At 39.9% G+C, this 14308-nt stretch overlaps 1 protein-coding gene across 3 annotated transcripts in view; it reads left to right on the forward strand.

Moving 5' to 3' along the window:
* Cher (filamin A protein cher) overlaps window positions 1–14308 on the forward strand; it is a 138603-nt gene that overhangs the window by 32630 nt on the left and 91665 nt on the right. For 2 of the 3 annotated variants that reach the window (XM_078181034.1, XM_078181052.1), the window contains exons 8-12: window positions 1099–1253; window positions 3556–4362; window positions 7022–9072; window positions 12574–12862; window positions 13957–14166. In XM_078181034.1, the coding sequence (XP_078037160.1) occupies window positions 1099–1253; window positions 3556–4362; window positions 7022–9072; window positions 12574–12862; window positions 13957–14166 (3512 nt within the window). The remainder of the gene's footprint in view (window positions 1–1098; window positions 1254–3555; window positions 4363–7021; window positions 9073–12573; window positions 12863–13956; window positions 14167–14308) is intronic. The other variant, XM_078181043.1, reaches the window with a different exon arrangement.

Raw genomic sequence — 14308 nt, forward strand, 5'->3', positions numbered from 1 at the left:
AGGAAGATGAGGTAGAACGTCCCAATCAAACTGTAATAATTTTTGCCTTACGGGCAACACAACATGCGGTCTTGCGTTGTCGCGATGGATAACGACGCCTCATCGGTTCGCCAATTCTGGCGGTTTTTCTGCTATGGCGGCTTTTAATTGATCCAGTTGATTGCAATATTTGTCAGTATTGATCGTATCACCTTGAGGAAGGAGCTCGTAGTACACTACACCTTTCCAGTCCCACCAAATGCACAACAGAATCTTCTTCGGATGAAGTCCAGGCTTCGCAACAGTTGAAGGTCTATTTTCCTTAGACCAAGTTCGTTTTCGATGCACATTTTGGTAAAAAATCCAAGTCTCGTTTCCAGTGACAAGCCTCTTTTTTAGAAAGGATCCCTTTCATGTCGCTAGAGAAACACATCGCACGTAGAGGCGCGGTTCATATAGCCGGTCTCCGTCAATAGGTGTGGAACCCAAACTTCACATCGATTCGCATATCCCATCTTGATTAAATGATTAGGAACCGTTGTCTTGGGAATATTAGTGGCATCTAATATCTCACGCACACTATATCGCGGATTTTCAGTGAGCACAGTCTCGATAATGTCCGTATCCGTCGTTGCTGGGCGGTCGCTGCGGTCTTCATCTTTCAACTCGAAATTGCCAGCTCTAAATTTTTTAAACCGATTGCGGACGGTTCTAATAATCGTAGTACCGCTCCCGTAAACGGTGCAAATCTCGTCCGCAGTGTCCTTTGGACTATAGCCTTTTTTAAAGCAATGAAGCATAACATGCCGCAAATGCTTCTTTTGGCTCTCCATATTGAACGGTGCAGAAAAATTTTTAAAAGAGACTTTGTCACCAATGAAACGTACTTTGGAAGAGCTCTGGGACGACTGAAACCGATGCCATAAACGGCAAAGTGATAAGTCTGCATTTTTATATAAACACAGCCACTTAGAGTCACTCATAGCGTGGCGCGGAAGAAACTTATGGGACAACCTAATATGTTATAAATCTTAGTGTTAAAAGTCGTCGAACAATTTGCTGGTTTCGAAATAACGACCCAGTGACCTCCAGATAACATTCGAATCGTAAATTCTGCAGCATCGACGGAGTCCACGAAGGCATTACAGACCGTGACTTCGATGGCCGGCGCGATCATGCCGGATGCACCTCTGGTGACCACGTTGCACTACTACCCTCATGCACCGGCGTTGGTCCAGATCAGCCAGGCGGAGCCGACGCATTGTAGATCACAGGTAGGTGGATGTTTCCCTGGTCTAACCGTCGCGACGTCGATCGCCTCGTCGATCGTATCGATCCGATCATCGTCGCCTCGATTTCACCACTCTTCACCCCTGTCGATAATATAAAAAGCAAACGATGCGAACGAAGAGGAGGAACGACAGTAATTATGCCAAGCCCAGAGCGCGCGGCCCAGCCGTTCGCATAATGCGGAAACGTTGTGGCACATTGTATTAACTATGCGCAAAGCGATTTGCATCGCTATCTGCATCGCTATCTGCATAGATATTACGAACCGGCTCCGCTGTAGACCCCTCGATGCCTCTCTGACGTTCAACATTCGCTGTCGGCATTCTTTTCTCTCCGTCTCTCTCTCTTTCCGTTCACCGCGTTCTCATTGATTCTCGCCTGTTCTCGCTTCCTTCGGCTTTTCTTTTGTTCCCTCTCTCCCGCGTTTACCCCCCCCCCCCCCCTCCCCCCGGTCGCAACCCTTAGCAACTTGTTGCGATTCGGCACGGACACGGTCGCGACGCGTCGTGGTGCTTCCTCCCCCCCGCCCCCCTACCGGCCAACTTTTAAGCTCTTCGTTCTGCGCGCTTGTTTTTTCGGTGATTTAACGAATTACGATACGCGTCCGTCCCATTAGCCTTCGACTGTAAACGTAATAAATGTTTTCAGTGTGTTTTGGTAACGTATCACTTTACCGGCCGATAGCCTATAAATCGACTTTTACCCCCAATTAATAGCCTGTGAATCGGTTATCATAGTAACCAATAATTTAACACCTATTATTGATATAGTAAATGTGCTAGACTGTACCATCGTAAGCTTCAATATTATTAGACATTTCTTTTAGATATTAGATTTCTTTCGCAATTAATAAAATGAATAAAATCAGAGTAGAGACGAAAATGTAACATTGAAATTTTTACGATCGGTCGGTAAAGTGGTATCTTGAGTTCTGTTAACTCCAGAATTACAGCACCCTTAACTGGGCTAATGTGTGTTGGTTTATAACAGTGACAAGACTGATTTTACTTAAACTTCCAATGATTTCCATTATAGCAGAGGGAAGTTGCCAATACTGTACTAGTTTCCTAAATAGTACTGTAATTAAAATACGCTTAAAATTGAATTGTAGTGGCAATTAATAACATCTTTTATAATCTCAGTCAATCATAGTATTTAACATCTTATAAGGCACAAGAACATGTTCCTGTGCTGTTCCTACAATTTCTATATAACAGGTAAAATCGATGTTAAATTTTATCACCGTTAAATACGCATTTATCTATTTTAGTAATAGTACGATCGTATTTATTTGTATGATAATATTAAGCTTAGATTATACGTGTAATACTTATGAGAATGCTAAAAGCACATTTGAATTTATTTTGAGATTAGATAATTACGTTTGTTTTGAAGCAACGAGCAATTTGTTTAAATTGTACTGTTCCGAAGTTTCCTAAATCGCACTGATATCGGTCAACGAAGAAGACTGACTTTGCAATTTATGTGAACAAGTTCGTTTCGAGAACATGATACAACGTTTGTAATGCTTAACCCTTTGCGGTCGAATGGCGACTCTCAGTCGCATCTAAAAATTATCATGCCACGTTTGAAAATAATCTTTATCAAATTTACTAATATTTAAAAAATTGTTAAGACCTATTATCTGTTACATAAGTCATGAAATTCAATTTTATAATGTATAAAATGCTTCAGGTTATATAAAATGGAAACACTGTAAGTTTGAAGAAATATTTTGGATTTCCAGTTAAAATGGCTCCGACTGCAAAGGGTTAATTCAGTACACGAAGCATGTGCAAGCGTATCAAAGAACACCGAACTTTATTGTTGTCCTCAATGTGTTTGATTTTTGCTTAGCATTCGTTTCTTTAATCATATTCTTTAGCCATCTCGTGTTACTCTAAACAATTACTTTTATAAATAAGATTACCAGTTTTACAGGTCTTTTTTTTTTAAATTTGCTTAAGTAGTACTAACATGGCAACTCTTCCCTATATGCTTGTGGAAAGAAGCTTGTCGAAAATTGTCTTCGGCATTCGTGCGGTTTTAATTTCGGCATAAATTGATCGCACGATAATCAACAAACGATTCTAACAGCCACAGATATTTTAACTTCGAACATCGTTTGTTATCAAATAAAAATTGCCTACATCCCGAAAATGTCGACTCTCCGGCACGCCGGAAAGTTGTCTGCTCGCCGTCGCTTTCTCGCCCAAGTACTAACTTGGTTGGCGGTGGGCGTCGCTCGAGCATTCCGAATTTCATTCCCGAATATCCTGCGCGTAGCAGCGAAATTCGTTTTTGTCGAAGGCAACCTCGCCCGTCTCCTGCCTGACGCCGCCGCCGGAAGTGACGACGATCCACGCGATCGAGCCGTCGGAAGTGGTGCCGGCGATCGTCGGAGTCCAGGACGCCTCGAACCAAACGGACGCGCCGGAATCGGAAGATCCGGAACCAGCAGCGCCGCCTCCGGCGTTGCCAGCGGTCGAGGCCGCTCCGTGCGTGAAACAGGAGCAAAGTAACGTAACGAGCCCTTGCCAGGTACTGAATCCGACCAATTTATCAGCGACGGCTTCCAATCTGACGAACTTAGCGAATTTCGAGGTGGTGGCGCCCGCGCCTGACAAAGTCTGCAACGTGGTACGAATCACGACCACGACCACGACCACCGTCAACCCAACCGTTTGCAATTTTGTTGGCAAGGTGGATAAAGGGGATACCACTGTCATTAATATGATCGATTGCCCGAAATACTCGGTCACGAAGGAGTGCAGTAGCGTCACCGCCATTGACAGAACAATAGAGCACGTGGTCAGGCATACGGATAGACCGCGGGAGGATCGAGCTCCCGAAGACGACGAGGACGATGAAGAGGACGAGCTGTCTTGCAGGGATATCAGGAGCGGCACGAGAATCATCGAAATCACCGAGGAGAACTGCGACAGCTTCCACGAGAACCTCGAATTCTTCGGCAGGAGGAGGGATCATCATTCGTTGGATCGTCACAAGGAGAGGAAGAGGAGTTACGCGGCGGAATCCACCGTCGGCGAGCAAGACGGCGAAGAGGAAACCAAGACCATTGAAAAATTCGAGGTGAGTGTTCTTCCTTCTCAACTTTTTCGACTGTTTGAATTTAGCACAGTGGTCTGAGAAGCGGTATTTTCTTTAAAAAATTCAACTTCGAAACTTTCATATTCTTCTTGAAACATCAAAATCCAGGATATTAACAACCTTGTACAATGCTGCGAAAATATTCAGATGCAAATAATTCTTATAATTTTATACACACAAGCACTTGTAGGCCAACTGTAGATGCGTGTCAAGATCATTTTTCAGCCTATGTAGGAAGAATGTTAGGTTTTTAATTATTTTAACATTAACAAGACTTATAGAAGAATTTTAGAAATGTTGTTGTTAAAGGATAAAGGGGATAATGACAGTGGAAGAATGTTAGGTTTTTAATTATTTTAACATTAACAAGACTTATAGAAGAATTTTAGAAATGTTGTTGTTAAATATATTTTTCAAAAAGTTGGCCAGTATCCACTTTTCTACATATTAGGGTATAAAAACTTTCGAAAAGACGTTCATACAATGCTGGTCACCTCGATCTTTTAAATTTGCAATAATGCATGCTGCACACGGTGCAGTTGTCATTACATTTACATATTATTTCTGGAGAAAATATTGCTATAATTAACGACAACGATTTTAGATCTTTTGTAAATTGTCGCCATCATCACGCAAACCTTGGAATTCATAAATGCTGGGATCCGCCCTATATTTTTGATTTGTTGTCGGATCGTCTGACGCATATCTCCATTTCAATAATACACTATATAACTCATATTGTATTATATTATAAAGTACAATCACATTGTACATCTAATAGGGTGTCCCCTAAGTTTCTTCTTCATTTTTTTTATGCGAAATCGATAGACGATATTTGTTGTTTGAGGTTGATTTATTGGGATATATATATAAACTATTCTGCACTGTTAGGCTTTTATTAGGGTGTCCATTAAGTTTCTTCCTTATTTCGGATGAGGAATCAATAGACGATATTTCTTGTTTAACCCTTTGCACTCCAGTTGCGACTCTGAGGCGCCACTAGAAATTGTTATACTATTTTTGAAAATAACTGTAATAGCATCAGACTCGTTTATATTCACAGATTGTTAAAACAAGTACTGTACTTGTTAATGAGCGCAATTTCATATGCATAAATCGCAATAAGTCATATCAAATAGAAATAAAGGGGATCAGAAAATATATTTAAAATGTAATGAAAATAGTTTTGAGTATAAGGGGTTAAGGATGATTTATTGTATTGGATATAAACCTTCTTCTATCTCTCAGGAAGCCTCCTTACTCGCGCACACTATATCGCGGAAAGAACTTATGGGACACCCTAATATATGCAACCAACGAAACAAATGTTATCAAACGGCACTATCATTGAAGTCGTAGAAATGCTGAAAACGTAGATTGTTTACCATGCGGGATGCAGAATTGCAATTAACCGTGACGTGGATTGTTTTGATCAAATCAGTTCAAATAATGAATTGTATCAAAGTTTTTCCAGCTTGAATTTATTTTATTGAAGGGATATGTTTGAAATTGGCAAATTTGATTGATCTGAAAACTAGATGAATCGAAAAATCCAAAAAATGAAAATTTCTACATGGAAGTCACGCTACATATGAAATAGAAATATGTTTATATGAGTATAGGACTGTCTATTTGCCTATTTAACTTTTTATGTTTCTATATTTAACAAAAGTGATGTGAGGATTCATAATAGTATAATATGATCAAATTATTATCTAATCTATAATATACAATATACAATATACAGTATACAATATATAATATATAATATATAAATATTAGAAAATAAGTGGACGTCTTAAAGCAATTTCATAAATCATTGACTGATGTAATTTAAAGTTGAAAGTGTCCCATAGATTAAAACATTTCAAAGTACAAACTTCGTTTTCAGTTCTAATTTGAATGTTCAGTGACTTACCGTTTGCGTATAGTTTCGATCGAAATATCAACTTCAATGTTATATATGTTTATATAGATTAATATATATATATATGTAAACTCTCCCTTTCTCTCTCTTTCTACATATACATATATTTATATACGTATAGCTCATAATATACATATATAAATAATATACAGAATCATAATATACATAATAAAAGCTCACTCACGTACAATATGTATAAAATGAAAATTTGACCTGCTTGTATATCGAAAGTGAAAATTCACACATTATTTCTAATAACAATTTTGTGTTTATAATACATTGAGTGCGAAAATAAATTCTGTTTAATTTGAGAGTAAAATCACAATTTGGTTAAACGACTGTAGGAGTTCGATCATTCTAATTTTTTTAACAGCTAGATTAAATTATCAACTGTTTGCATTGAGTGCGAAGATAAATTCTTTTTAATATCAGAGTAAAATCAAAATTTGGTTAAACGACTGTAGGAGTTCGCTAATTCCAAATTTTTTAAAAGCTACATTAAATTAACAAGTATTTACATTGAGTTTTTATCTGTTTATGATGTAAAAATAACGTGAAAGAATATTGCCTGCTTGAGAATCGGGGTGAATTCTATGATGGAAGATTTTAATATTAAACATTTTATTATAATATAATAACAGTAAACTCATTTCTTGATAGTCGATGCAAAGTGCATATCAGCCGTCGCAAAACCAATCACTTGTCATCTTCTAGACTGAAGTACCCAAAGCGGAAGAAGCAACGGCAACAGAGCACACGAACGCCAGCTTCGTGCCGACAGAACTAGCGGACGACTACCAGAAACAAGCGGAAGAGTCTAGCGACTCGAAGATCCCGTTCGACGCGAACTGCGACAGTTGTGGAAAGGTCGAGGACGATCATCCGATCCACCCATCGGTCGCTCGTCCGCAAATTTCGGTGAAATCGTTCGACATGCCGAACATCGACTGCGACGAACAGGAGATCGAGAAGGTTGTGGTGAAGCAGGAGGCCGAAGAATCCTCGTACGACGAGTACGCGTACAACTGCGAGGCCGCGTCGCTGGAAAAACCGAAGAGGCACTCGTTGGAGAAGTCGCACCCCGGTATCGAGAACGTGGTGGAGAAGCTGAAGAAGAACGCGGCGGCGGCTCTGCAAGAAGCAGCACCCCAGAGAATGGAGGAGAACGCGGCGGAGAAACCCGGCGAGAACCCAACCGCGCAGAGACATCTCGAGACAACACCGCGAAAATTGGAGAACGGCTTGAAGAAGCACATCCTGAGGTCTTGCGAGAACGTGCAGTTCGAGAGTCACGAAATCCCCAAAGAGTCGGTGGAACCTCAACCGGAGATGAACGGTTCGGCCATCGAAACGCAACAAGGCCATTTCAGGTGCTCCGAGGTGGCGGAAAACGCGACGTCCATGAACAAACTCATCCTGTCCAGGGAGTTCTTCTTGAACGACAATAACAACGACACGAGGAGCAACAACAACAACATCAAGCATACCAACGGCAGTGAGCCGGTCGTGAAGAAGGAGCAAGCCTCCTCTGTCGACGTCTGTGGGCTGGAGGAGGTAAATTGTTTCGAGAACGACGTCTTGACACCGAAAAAGCACCGCAGGATCTCCGAGGATGCTTACGACCAACCGTCTAACCAAGCTGCGAAGCCTAGAGTGAACCCTAAGCCGAGACTCGCGGTCGACATCAGCGGGCTGGAGCTGCTCTCGAACAGTATCGAGCAGCTGGAGCACCTGAAACCGGACAATCAGAACGCCGCCGCGACGGACGAACTTGAAAGATCGCCTGTTCGGGCGAAATTGATTTCTCCTCTAGGCGAGAACAACAACAACAACAACAACAATGTAGACAGTCCGTTAGGTCTGCTATGCGCACTCGCAGAGCAGAGGTTCATGGAGGAAGTGGGGGACAAGGTGCCCCGAAAGTTGAACCTCGAGAGCTCCGAGGAGATATCGCGGGCTGGCAGGTTGCTGTTGAACTTGGGCAGGATTAATCATCATGGGGACGACGGAGGACCCACTGTTGAGAAAAGGAAGTACATGCAGGCGAACGTAGAGACCAATCAAAGCTCTAAAAGGTTCAAGTGCGATGCCGAGTTCGAAAACAGAGAGGCAAAATCTAATGTCAGCTACAACAACGTCGGCGGCGAGCAGCGTGTAGAGAGTTTAGAGGACGAGGTGATTTTCAGGGCGAAGGAGAAAACCAAGAGGAACATTGACTTCTCCGAGGCAAGCGGGGCTGTAGTCCAAGACGACGAGCCAGCGGTTAAGAACAAACCTGTGAACAGGAATGGCTCGTACAAAAACTCTGATTACGAGAGAAGCGAGGCTTTCGAGCAATTCGATCTCCCATACGAGCGATATCAGACGAACGGCGTGTACTGTCAGAGGGAGAATATCAGAGACATCATGTCCGACTCTGACATCGAGTCGTACAGTCACAAAGAAGCTGCGGAGGATGCTGACGAGATGGATATCGGCAACAGGGAAATAAGCAGAAGATTTTCCGCTGGAGAATACCGCGACTGCCACGATTACAGGAACCTGCAAGCTAAATTGGACGCGAAGAGGTTCATCGCTCGAAAGGGTCACGTCGACAGCGACGGGGACTGGCCGAATATGGACGCCATGGAACTGGACATGAGGGTCCGGCTGGCGGATATCCAAAGGCAGTACAGGGAGAAGCAGAAGGAGCTGTCGAAACTAACCCCGAAGAAGGAGGAAAAGAAGAGTCCTGGCAGACCGCGGAAGAAGAGTCATTCTTCAAGGTGAATACCTTCGTTACTTATCATTTATACTTCTTTGTGTTTAGAATCTATTTGATCAATCGTTTAATCCTCGTTCATTCTTCAATATGAAGCTATTGTTATGTTTCAGATTATATTATTTTCCTATTTATAGGAAAATTAATTTGAAATTTTAAGACTTTTATTTTTTTAAATGAAGTGTGTTAAAATGTCTTGTCTCTTAATTTGTCACATTTCAAGATATTTAAAAGTATTTGGAACATCACGTGACTTCTACCATTTAAGCGAAGCTAGACTAATCTGAATTAAATGTAGTTCCGTTTATTTGTTTTCACTCATTTAAAAATGATTTCATTAATTTGAAGCTTCTTAAATATTATCATTATTATCAATGGAAAAACATGTGAAGAAGTAACAATATTTATTACAAAAAAAAGTGTTACTTCAGTTTTACATGTACATACATATGAATTTCGCGGGCAAGGGAAAACATATCATCATTTTTTCGTGAAAAAAGTATTTAGAAGCTATAGGGAGCTTGAAACTAATACTTTTTAAGAATTTCGAATGAACACGAGCGATAACGAATGAAGCGGAAACTTGAACGATGAGCAACAGTGATGGACGGGATTAATATAATATTCACTTTGCTATATGCCGCAGATTGTCAACAATAATAAAAGACAGGGCAAAAATATTAAAAAGGCAGTCAGTCAGTTTGGCACGTTGTTTCTTCCTATGTGAAAAATGTGAAGAAAACATTGCACAGATATGTTTTTCTTCATTCTCGATAAATATTTAATAAAATTGTTTGTCCCTTATTATGTTGAGTTTGTTGCGATATTTTAACAATCGAAGAAAACATTAAATTGGAAACATGAAGGCTGGATGAGAATTAACTTGCAGAATCCCGTCCTATAAACTTTTTAATGGAACAATTTATTTAGGAAAGATGGAACGGTTCAGTGAAATATTAACCCTTATCACTCCATGAATTTTACAGAACGCTTGAACGCTGGTTTAAGCTTGGCGGTATTACTGCCGGGTGGAGTGATAAGGGTTACTACTGTACTATTGGTATATATTCAATATTTAGTGTTCATTAGCAACATTTAAGTTGAAAACATTCTCAGCAAGTTTATACGTTTTACTATTATATTACATAAACCGACGTTCATTCTGATACTAGAATTTTGTTTAATCTCGCGTAGAGTTGGCTTGCAAAAATATTACAAAGTTTTCTAAACAGGATTATCAGTCAAATTTATTTTTTACGCGTACAGCAACTTCCGATTTTTTGGTCTTTCTGTTTTAGAACACTGTGCAAGGATTTCGAAAATATATTTAAATTCAAAATGTAGAAAACAGCTTAAATTCGCTATGAAATTTTCGGGGCCATCGGAAGCCAAGACTGAAAATAACTGCGACCGACTGATAGAAATATGGCCGCGACTAATGAACCACGCATCGTGAACACCGTTTTTCATGCTTCGTTTACAAAACTAGTGGATAAAGATTTAATAAAATTAAGTTTTACTGAATTCTATTAAATTCATCTATTGTTAATATTTTTTTACTGTTATATGCAAAATATGATCAAACAAACGCATTTATTGCCGGAAAAGCTGCTGCAACATTTACGTGTATAAACGAAAAATACAATATCTATTTTGATTCTTCATTAACAGCGTAAAGCTTGAGAATTCTTATTCTACTAATAGTTGATATTATGCTTATTTAAAAAATATGGGATGAAACGTGTATCTGCTAATTATGAAATGATTTCTTCCCTTTTGGTTCAAAATTGCCTGCAAAATCATATAATTTAATCGCGTGTATTAATTGCTATTTATGAATAAAACGTTAGGCAGAAAAGTAGGTGTAAATTCAGTCTATGTGGCGACCGGCTCGATATAGGATCTTAAATAATTTAACTTTATTTAACTATATATGTACATTAATCAATTATCGATTGCAAGAGATATGAGCCGGATAGATATTTTATCTTTTTTTCATCATTGTAACTGGTTGAAACTAGTGTATTAATATTGTTAAATCATTTAATTTTTTTTACTGTATGGAATTACACTTGCTCATTTTCGTCATAAATAAACAAAAAAGTCTACTTATGACCGTTTAATTCAGCAATCGTCGACTATTACAGATCCTAAATGTCGTATGTGCGTTGAATGTATTAGGTGAAGTAAAAAGTTCTGAGCCTTCTTTATTTCGACGATGACATTAACAAAGTTAGAATGATCCGATTTAAATCAAATATGCGCCATTTTGTTCGGGAACTTTTGTCCATTTTGAAGGCAATTTCATAATTCCGCGATCGAAGAAATCCTCGGCCCTATTGGTAAAAAGCTTGACCAGCTCATTTTCACAAGCCTCTCTTGAGGCCAGTTTTTTACCATCAAGAAAATTCTGCAAATGCTTGAACAGGTGATAATCGCTTGGTGCCAGGATTGGATTATACGGCGGGTGCGATATAATCTCCCATCCAAGTTCTCGAAGCTTCTGGCGCGTCTTTAAAATGTGTGCATCCTGGCGTTGTCTTTATGGAAAACAACACCATTCCTATTGGCCAATTCTGGACGCTTCTCGTCGATCCCTTGCTTCGATCTGGTCAGTTGTGGACATTATATGTCCGAATTGAGTGATTGGCCCGTTGGGAGCAGCTCATAGTGGAAGATTCCCTTCCAAACCCACCAAACACACAGTAAAATTTTCTTGGGCGTTAATCCGGGCTTGGCGATTATTTGTGCCGGCTCACCATGCGTGGACCACGATCTTTTTTGCTTGTTGTTCTCGTATGTGACCCATGTTTAATCCTCAGTCACCATCCGCTACAAAAATGGGTCGATTTCGTTGCGCTTCAGCAACGAATCGCAGGCATCAATTCGCTCCAAAATGTTCTTTTGCATCAATTCGTGTGGCATCCATGCATCGAGCTTCTTCGTGAGACCAGCCTTATGCAAATGGTTCCAAGCGGTTTTCTGGCTAAGATTCAGTTCCCGAGCAATGGAATAAGTGCTCCCATGCCGGTCTGACTCGATGATTTCCCTGATTTGATCAACATTTTCGACGAGTGGTCTACCAAAACGTATTTCATCTTCGACGTTCATATTACCAGAACGGAAGCGTTGAAACCACCGCTTTGCAGTTGCAATCGATACTGTATTAGGTCCATAAACAGCATAAATTTTTTTGGCCGCCTGCTCTGCTTTTTCCCCTTCGTTGTAGTGGTATTGAAGACTGTATCGATTTTTCTCTTTCTTTACCTCCATTTTGGAACGCTTTAACACACAACTGGATTCACTAAACATAAAACTGTTACACAACTTTTTTGAAGTGTTATGTCGCCTTTAAATCGTCGTATAGAATGAGAAGATGCAACGCATACATCGTGAGATATAGCTCACTAAAGACATCTAACGAAAGAGGCTCAAAACTTTTTACTTCACCTAATACTTCCGCAAAGATTCCTGAACGATACAATAATTCACCGACGATTTACAGTTCCGATCACGGTCCTCTCGCATCACCGCCGATGCTGGAGCCGATATCCTCCCCGCAAAAATCACCCACGCATTCGCTGGATGGGACACCGCCGCCATTGACCTCGGCTGTCCTGGCAATGCCGAGGTGCAACGTAAACTTAGTGAAACTGGGTGAGCCAAGAAGTCACATTAAACTGTTGGACAGTATACCAAGCATTCCAATTCCCGTCCCACCAGTCGTCTCACCGATTACCGTTCTACCGCCGAGCAAAACGTCACAGGACGACGATGAGAAAAGCACAGGAGGGGTAAGTTACTATTGCAATTATGCCGAAGTCTCGGTAAATCCAGCTCAATTGGATTCGTTTCCGAAATTTAATTTACACGATAACACATTCGAGCGTCACCTTAATAAGCGATTAGATCTTCTATATAAATGATCAACAACCCCCCACCCTTCGTCCTATCAACAGGATTTATCTTTTTAAAATTTGTGCAAACAGTTCGAGTTATTTTTGAGAAGACAGAGGGATCAGTACACTGATGACAAAATTAAACAACAAAATTCTTCTTGTTTTTAACACTTTACCAACCGATAGCCTATAAATCGACTTTTACCACTGATTGGTAGCCTGTGAATCACTTGTCATGGTAATCAATAATTTGATACCTATTATTAATATAAATGTGTTAGACTGTACTACAATAAGCTTCAAAATTATTAGACAGTTCTTTTAGATATTAGATTTCTTTCGCAATTAATAAAACAAATAAAATCAAAATAGAAACGAAAATTTAACACTGAGCTAAATTTTTACGTTCGAATGACCGGTCGGTAAAGTGTTAGATATGATAATTGTTGTTCGTGCATCAAGAAACGTGGATTGAACTTATTCAAGTGGGTCGTAATGTGAAAATACTCTTAAATGGTTGATATAAAAATAATGAAATAGTTAAATAATTTTTGTTTGTCGCCAATTTTTATAACAGTTTTAAATCTCTGGTAACTACTAAAAATAGCATCGGATAACATTAACATGCTCCAGTAACGCGTTGCCATTGAATTTGAACATCTGGCAATTTCGAATGGGTCAAGATGTTAAAGATAAGGTACTACCGTTTCATGCTCGTGGAAAAGGTGGTAATATCAATCAAAAGCAGCTGCATACGAACGATTTTTATTGCTTCTACGCACCGAGTCGACAACCATAGTTATACCCACATACTAAGAATTATGCCGTATATGCAGTCTGACTATATCAGTACTGAATTGATACTGACAATTGTCAGTTTTATGCGGGAATACCTGCAGATTATTTGAGCGTAATGATGATCTGTCAAATAGAACGACGCGTGATGGGATCTGCAATAAAACTGATGGTAATGTGTAACATATTTTTAGTTGGGATATGATACTTCGTCACCGGTGCCAACCGTGGTGAGCTTGAGTTCCGCCTCGAAAAAGCGAAAAGTCGGCAGGCCCAGAAAATTGATGTGCACGTCCGGAAGTGTGAGACACTTAACGGAGACGATTGTCGCAAAGAAGCCGAAAAGCAAGAGCTCCATGGTAGGATATATCTTGTCGTCGAAGAACCGACATCTCCAGGCCAAGGTAAGTTGATTCTTTGTCGCAGAACAATTTTGAACTATTTAAAAATGAATGATACCTAAAATACAGCGACAACTGTAACTAAGCTAGTAAATTTTGCAAATTTTCTAGTGTAGAACAATTTTTAAATGATTATGATTCATTA

The sequence above is a fragment of the Augochlora pura genome, chromosome 1 (genome assembly GCF_028453695.1).
Source record: "Augochlora pura isolate Apur16 chromosome 1, APUR_v2.2.1, whole genome shotgun sequence".
Classification (NCBI taxonomy): domain Eukaryota; kingdom Metazoa; phylum Arthropoda; class Insecta; order Hymenoptera; family Halictidae; genus Augochlora; species Augochlora pura.